The sequence below is a fragment of the Magnolia sinica genome, chromosome 13 (genome assembly GCF_029962835.1).
Source record: "Magnolia sinica isolate HGM2019 chromosome 13, MsV1, whole genome shotgun sequence".
Taxonomy (NCBI): domain Eukaryota; kingdom Viridiplantae; phylum Streptophyta; class Magnoliopsida; order Magnoliales; family Magnoliaceae; genus Magnolia; species Magnolia sinica.
In genome coordinates, this window is record NC_080585.1 from 69,334,433 (window position 1) to 69,341,697 (window position 7,265).

Genomic DNA, 7,265 nt, shown 5'->3' on the forward strand with positions numbered 1-7,265 from the left:
TCAAGTCCAAGCTCGTTACTTGTGAATATGGCCAACCTACGAGGAATGAGTACGCGATGGACCTACTATCCAACAACACTAACACATAACATCGTACATAGCCCCTCCCACATCAAGACACGTGTTTAGGGAGTGAACTCTACGGTTTGTGAATGAGTTGCTGCAATTTATTTTGTGGTGAACACACATTATATCATTCGCCATTCATTTCTTTCTCTCTCTCTCTCTTCTAAAAGGGAATTTAATTGATACTCCTGCATATGACCTTGATGCCCAGGCACATAAAAATGGTACACGTTGGATAAATTAGTTCAAATTAAACCGACCAAGTTATGGAATTCACCATACATAAGTTATATTCTAAAAATTACATTGGTCGAACAAGCATAATCTATGATTCGTGGACACTTGTTTTTTAAATAAGATTTTTGGATAATTTTCATTTCTAACCATCCAATGAATATCCATCAATCCAATAGTCAAATCACCGAACAAAAAGTAAATTTTGGTTTACAATACATCTAAACTGGTACCCATATTCAAACGGTTTATTTTAAATTAATTCAAATGCCACATATGAAATTTTAAATTTATAATTGCCGGCGTGTTATCCATCACATATAACCGGGGTACCAAAGTATTTCTCCTCCTGATATGTATCCCAATTCTGCTTCCACCTTCCAGAAGCTTCTAATTCCAAGCACTAAAAAAGCAATGAAAGAGTTTTTTTTTTTTTCCAAATTACCCCTCTTCCATTGCAGGTATGAACATGATCATGATGATGGCGGACGATGGTGCAACGGGAAGGCTCCGATGAGGCTGAATTCCCGTACATCGATCAAGAAGGCAGAATTGGGCACAATCGACGGTCAGGATTTCACCCCCTCTTGATCACACCTTCTCTTCCTTATTGTGGTTACCAAAAAAATAAAATAAAATAATAAATAATAAATAAATAAAAGAAGAGATGCCCTTTTGATGTCCTTGTCTGCTTAGAATACTTGGAACATGACCAGCCCAAGAGGCCTATTTCTTCTCTTAGTGTGAAAAAAATAAAAAAACAGAAAAAAAAGAGAGAGATCAACAAGAACCCTGAAATAGTAACAAACAACAATACTCCTATGCTTTTCCATTTCTTCTCCTCTTTCGTTACCATCTCTTCCTCCTCTTCTATTGTTAAAGACCCCATGAAAACTAGCCGTTAGATCTTGTAAAAGGCAGTTCATAGCTGCTTTCCTTTATAGAATTAGCTCGAATTCGTTACGTGCTTCACGGATCTTGACACGGATATTGAGATACAGGAGCGAAATAGCCTGAATTTAGCGATGGTATCACGATGTAACAAAGTTAGACACATGGAATCTTGTTTCGGTGGCCTGATCAAACGAGTGTAACCAAACTTGGAAGCTAGGTGGGCCAAATTCACTGAGAAGCTGGATCTGATTGGAGGGTGGGGAAATCGTGGAGAAATACATCAGGCCAACAACATGGCGATGCCTCATCGCCTTCTCCTCATCGGAGATCCAAAAGAGCCACAGTCGACCAATGGGAGCAAGCCAGGTGGCGGATCCTACAGCAGCAGTGAAGCTAACTTCGATACTAATATGGTGATCATCCTGGCGGCACTATTGTGCGCACTCATCTGCGCACTTGGGCTTAACTCGATTGTGCGGTGCGCGCTGCGGTGTGGCCGTCGGATCGCCTTCGAGACCCCAGACGAGGCAGCGGCCCGTCTTGCAACGACAGGCCTTAAGAAGCGGGCGCTGCGGCAGATCCCGGTGGCCGAATATGGGCTGGGGTCGAATATTCCGGCGACTGAATGTCCCATATGCCTTGGAGAATTTGAGCAAGGGGACAAGGTTAGGGTACTGCCCAAGTGCAACCATGGCTTCCACGTCAGATGCATTGACACGTGGCTCATGTCCCATTCTTCGTGCCCCACCTGTCGACACTCGCTGCTGGACCGCCCGCCGCCGGATTCTGCTGACATCGAGGCCGGCACCCAGTCACCGGGGAATTTGTCCGGCCGGCGGGGCGGGATGGTCGGATTGACTGATGAGGTGAGCTGATTCTTGCCGGAAAATTTGGAAATTCAGTAGTGTATATAGATAATACATCTTATATCTCTTATTTTTAATTTTTTGTTGAGTGTGAGGATCTAATGTTATCAATGTTCAATAAGTTCTCAGTTCTAAATCACTGTACACTTAGCACATATGTATGAGATCCGAACCATTCATTTGCTGGACCTACCATGGAATGGCAAACCCCAAAATTCGCACCGTTAATGGGTGATCACAGGCATTTATAAATGGGCAACCAGCAGTGAATATTTAGTGGTGAAATTTCCAACGATGGGCAGCTTGGATAATCTGATTGGTGCGTTTTCTGGGCTATAGCCCATGGAAAATGGGTTCCGACAGATGAGTGGTATGGATCTCAGACAAGTATGCTTCTCAGGCAGAGATTGAGCGCTTGCTTCCTAACTAAAGGTAATATTGATAGCATTGTATCCTTTGCCTTTTTCTTTTTTCTTTCTTGTCCGTGTTGTATTATTTGTAACTTGTTATGAGAAGTAATAGAGGACGGTGAAAGCAGAGAAAGGGAATCGGCCTTTTTGTTTTGTTTTTTTCCTTGTTAATTTCTTATCTTTCTACCGGTTGGGAGAGCCAGGTTGGCCCTGCAGGCGAGTCTTGGACGAAACTATCTGTCCGAACTTGGCATTGCCTTATATTGTGAGTACGTTGGCTCATCCGAAATGGGTCCACCAAATGGATGGAAGGTGGAGTTAACGATGATAGAATGCACCCGCAGTTACCTTTCCTGCACGGCTATTGATCACATGCACTTCGGATTTTGCACGACCCACCAACTTCACTTTCTCGTTGGAGGTAGATATAGCATTCAAAACCGTCATACTGTTCATCCCCACTGTTGCCATTTCCCATGTGTGATCCGTGTGGTGTATTTAGAGATACCTGGGAACATGCGAAGGAGATTTTATGATAATGCAGCTAAAGCACATCAAACAATGTGGCACCGTGGTTTAAGTGTCCGATGTGAATGGTTAAAGCAAGGAACATAAGAAGAATCTATATGGCCAAGGTAAAGATATAAATTGAAGGGAAGTCAATGGAAGAAATCATCTTATATTAACCCAAACAAACTCAAATATTATTTTTTAATTACTAGTCAATTACATTTCTTTGTGTAATCTTTTACTTTTTGCTAGCTGTTTACATTCCATAGTGTAATTCATAGTATTAATCGAGTAACCGGTAATCTTAGTTGTAATTTGAGTCTATGCTCATACCTCAGATTCAGTTCTCCACTCGAAAAGGTGCTTTATAGCCATTTTCCATAACTAACTATAAGAATTTCTTCCTCATTCTTATTTGATCTATACTAAAAAGTCCTTTCGTACAAAAGACAAATATGCAAGCCTCATCATCAGAGGACGAACCATACCCTCTGAATATCACCTAATATTGCGTATCTACCTATCTCGGTGCTTGGGGTCATAGTTGTTCGGTACGAATTGAGCCGTGAATTCAATTCTGGTACGCACACATTCAAACTTCTGAAAACCAACAGCAACAAGTTCTCGGCACACCCGGTGGGACTTTATCTCTAACTTATCGACGTAACTCTGCCAATTAGAATTATGAATAGAAGAAACAATTAAATTGTTTGGGTCGAACCCTCTACACCAACCGCACTGTATCTAACCAAGGATGTGTCGGTTCAGACAGCCCCTGAAGCATTGAATCTAGACAATAGCCTGACACTTGGCACCGAGAACCAAGAAGGGGCGTCGATCTCTCGGACCGTTTCTCTGGAAGAGATAACGGTCGTACTTCAAAATGTACAGCTGAGTATCCAACATGTTCAGAATACAGAAGGGCCCAAGTTGAGCAATTTTATATTCAAGCTAAGAATATTAATAGATAAATGGCTAGTCAAATTAAGGTCATGTATCGATTGATGGCGATGATAATCAAACGAATGTCAACGACAATGCAATATAAAGTCGAGGGAAGTTCAATCGACAATGTGTCTGAACCATCATATTTGCCCCCTCCTCGGAGGATTCCACCACTATTTTCAGTTCAGGAGACACTGAATGCTTTGCCTCCTCTTGAGCTTAGACAACCAGAGCAGAAGGCTAGGAATTTTGTTACTGAAATTCAGAATCAAGGTGTACCAGGAGGATATAGCCTCTAATAATTTTCTAGGAATCTGTTGTTCCAAGAGGGTCCAAACTGATTCGATCTCGATCCACCACTGGTAGTTAAACTCTAGCGAGTGGATGACGACCAAATCATGTAAATGGTTCAGGAAGTTACAAGCCAAGTACTTGGCCGCAATACTATTCAGGTTTACCATAAGTTTTATCCTAAATTGATCAATCGGAAACATCCGTTGCCACGAAATTGTCGGCCAGATTTTGCCTTATTTTTAGGTGATCCTGGTCAGTCGATTATCGAGTACAATGGCCAATTCACTATGCGGTATGGTGAGTTAGAAAACAATGACTATCACAAACTACAATTATTCGATCATTCACTAACAGTCGTGGTTTCAATATGGTATTCCAACCTATTGTCAAATTCAATTCATACTTGACAAGAAATGGAAGATAAATTATATGCACAATTTTTCTCTAAGAATAAGGAAATAACTATTGTGAGACCCGTATCCTAACCTGTACCGTTCCGTAGGCTTCCGCAGTCCTCCCGGTCGAATTTCGGCAACCCGCGATCTATTATCGGCATTTGCACGTGATCCTGAGTTGTGTTCTGTATATCAGAGTCGGTTCGACTCGAGACTTGTACCTTAACGACCGCGCCGTAGCCACGGTTCCGACGCCGCGTATTACGCGCCGAGGAGATACCCGGGCCAGGAGATATAGGCCCCCGTTCAGTTCAAGGATAATGTCGCGCATTGCAATCCCAAGAGAATGTCCCATCAATCACATCAAATGTCAAGTACTCCATCCCATCATGTCAAGTACAACACTTATCCCCAAGCAAGCCCTAAAGTCAACTCTCTCTCTCTCTCCACCCATCAAGTACACCTATCCATCACTCACCATCCCTCTCTCCCATCGCTTCTCTCCCATCACCTCTCTCTCTCTCTCTCTTATTCTCTCTCTCATTCTCTTAAGCAATCCTAAAGGAGAGAACCGTTCATGGCTTCCCAAAGAGAGGAGAGCTTTGTGTGGCCCACCTTCCTACCTCCCATCTCCACTATCCAAAGTCCATCTCGACCGTTGAATTGCATCCCTTAGAGCTCTAGATCGCATTGGCGGAAGAAGGAAAAGGAGATCGACGGTGGGTGATTTTGTTTGGATTTTTTTTATTTGAGGGCCCACATAGGGTGGGACCCACTTGATGTATGCATTGTATAGAGGGGCCCATAGTGGCAGGGTCCCTCCACCATCCGATTCTCTCTCTCTCTCTCTCTCTCTCTCTCTCTCTCTCCTTTTTTTGTGATGATTGTGTGGCCCACTATGATGTATCCATGCCATTCAGCCGTCCATTTGGATGTGCTGAGTAGGGTCGACCACTGATGTATGGGTTTTATTAACACTGTCCATCTGACGGTGGACCCCATCCATGTGGGACGCACCTTGATGTTTATATGTTATCCACCCCATCCATGCATGGGACGTGGGGCCCACCTTGATAACGTGTTGAGTGCAGCACGTAGGGGCCACCATGATGTATCTGTTCATCCCAATCATGCAGTGGACTGGATGGTGGGACCCACCTGTGATATAAGTGTTTTATCCCTGCCGTGGGACCTATGTGATGTAAGGGTTTTATCCAGCCGTCCGTCCATCTGGACGTGGCCCACTGTAATGTGGGCTTCATCCACATCGTGCATCCCTTTGCAGCAGCAACTAACATCAGTGGACTGGGCTTGGACCCCACACATGATGTATGTATTCCATTCCATCCATCTGCTTTTCATCTGCACCATCCGTGGACCCCACTCGCTGCACGAGTGCAGCATCCACACCGTCCACTCGTGTGGGCCCCTCCATGATGTATTGTATATGCAAGTCGTCCACCTTCTAGGTCCCATGCAGCAGGCATGTCATGCCCCGAACTCAAAAAATAGGCTCACAAAATTTTTGATCGCCAAATCCAGCACCGACAGCCTCCGTAGTACCCCATTCTCGGATCCCGGCTCTCACATGCCAGATTTCGATCCTGGGATCCTACAAGGAGAATTTTCAGTATAATTTTTTTTTATATAATGGAGCATAACCACAAGCATATCCAAGTCACAAAACAACATCACCACATATCCACTATATCAAAAACTTTAAGTACAATGCGGAAAGGGAAATACAAGGTAATTAAAAAGCTCCAAAATAGTCAGATGCGCACTCCTGCCTCAGCGCTGCTGCTATTCAATGCTACCTGCACGCAAATGTTGTGCATAAGCTTACAAAAGCTTAGAGGGTAGTGTAAGTGTGTGCGCAAGGCAAGTGCCAAGCATATAATATCAGAGTAATGCGAAAATATGCGGATAAGTCCATGAATAATATCAATTATACCAAAGTTATGTGATGCAAGGCATGAATGCTATCGACCATACCAAGACCATGCAATGCGAGGCCTATATAGCCAAATGTAATATGTATGATGCAAAGAAAGCATGTCAGTCCTCATCAAGTACACATATCAGTACAGTTCCTCTCTAGGATATCACCGGGGTCTAGTACACTCCACACTGACTGCCACCTCCCTAGCCGCACAACCCAGGGAGTGGAATAGACCTCACTATCCGCCTGACCAGTAGTCTACCAATACCTACCCGGCTCGTCGATAGTGGACTCATTTGTGAGCTGGTCATACACAGCCTAGCTTATAGCCCCCTCATTTAGGCGGATAAGGCCACACCCTCTTCCAACCGACTATGACACAGTGGGAGACGCGGCCTACTGGTATTCGGCACTCGGGCGCTCGTGTATCCACTTGGTCTAGACGTTGGAGCAACTCCTAGTACCAAAAAAGTTCTCAAATTTTCACCCAAGGACATCCTAAGTGCCCACAGTGCTAGAACCAAGTATTTTCGGTATCCGATAGGTCATCCGCGATGTACCTGTGGAGCCACAGCCCTGATGTCGCTAGGGTGTACAATGATCAAGTCATATATATGTGAGATGCATGAGTCACACCGTCAAATCATGCAGTAATCCCGCACGTATCACGCACTCATGTGAGGCACTCCGTCTAATAAGGAGTCTTGTA

General features: G+C 44.0%; 1 protein-coding gene across 1 annotated transcript; it reads left to right on the top strand.

The window, feature by feature from the left end:
- Nucleotides 1-1,061: 1,061 nt before the first annotated feature.
- On the top strand, nt 1,062-2,199 carry LOC131223840 (RING-H2 finger protein ATL74-like). The gene has a single exon (XM_058219365.1). It carries the CDS (start codon nt 1,488-1,490, stop codon nt 2,067-2,069), a length of 582 nt encoding a protein of 193 aa, XP_058075348.1. The 5' UTR covers nt 1,062-1,487; the 3' UTR covers nt 2,070-2,199.
- Nucleotides 2,200-7,265: the final 5,066 nt, after the last annotated feature.

Coding starts and splice junctions, on each gene's coding strand:
- LOC131223840 (XM_058219365.1), top strand. CDS start 1,488: ATGGCGATGCCTCATCGCCTTCTCCTCATCGGAGATCCAAAAGAGCCA.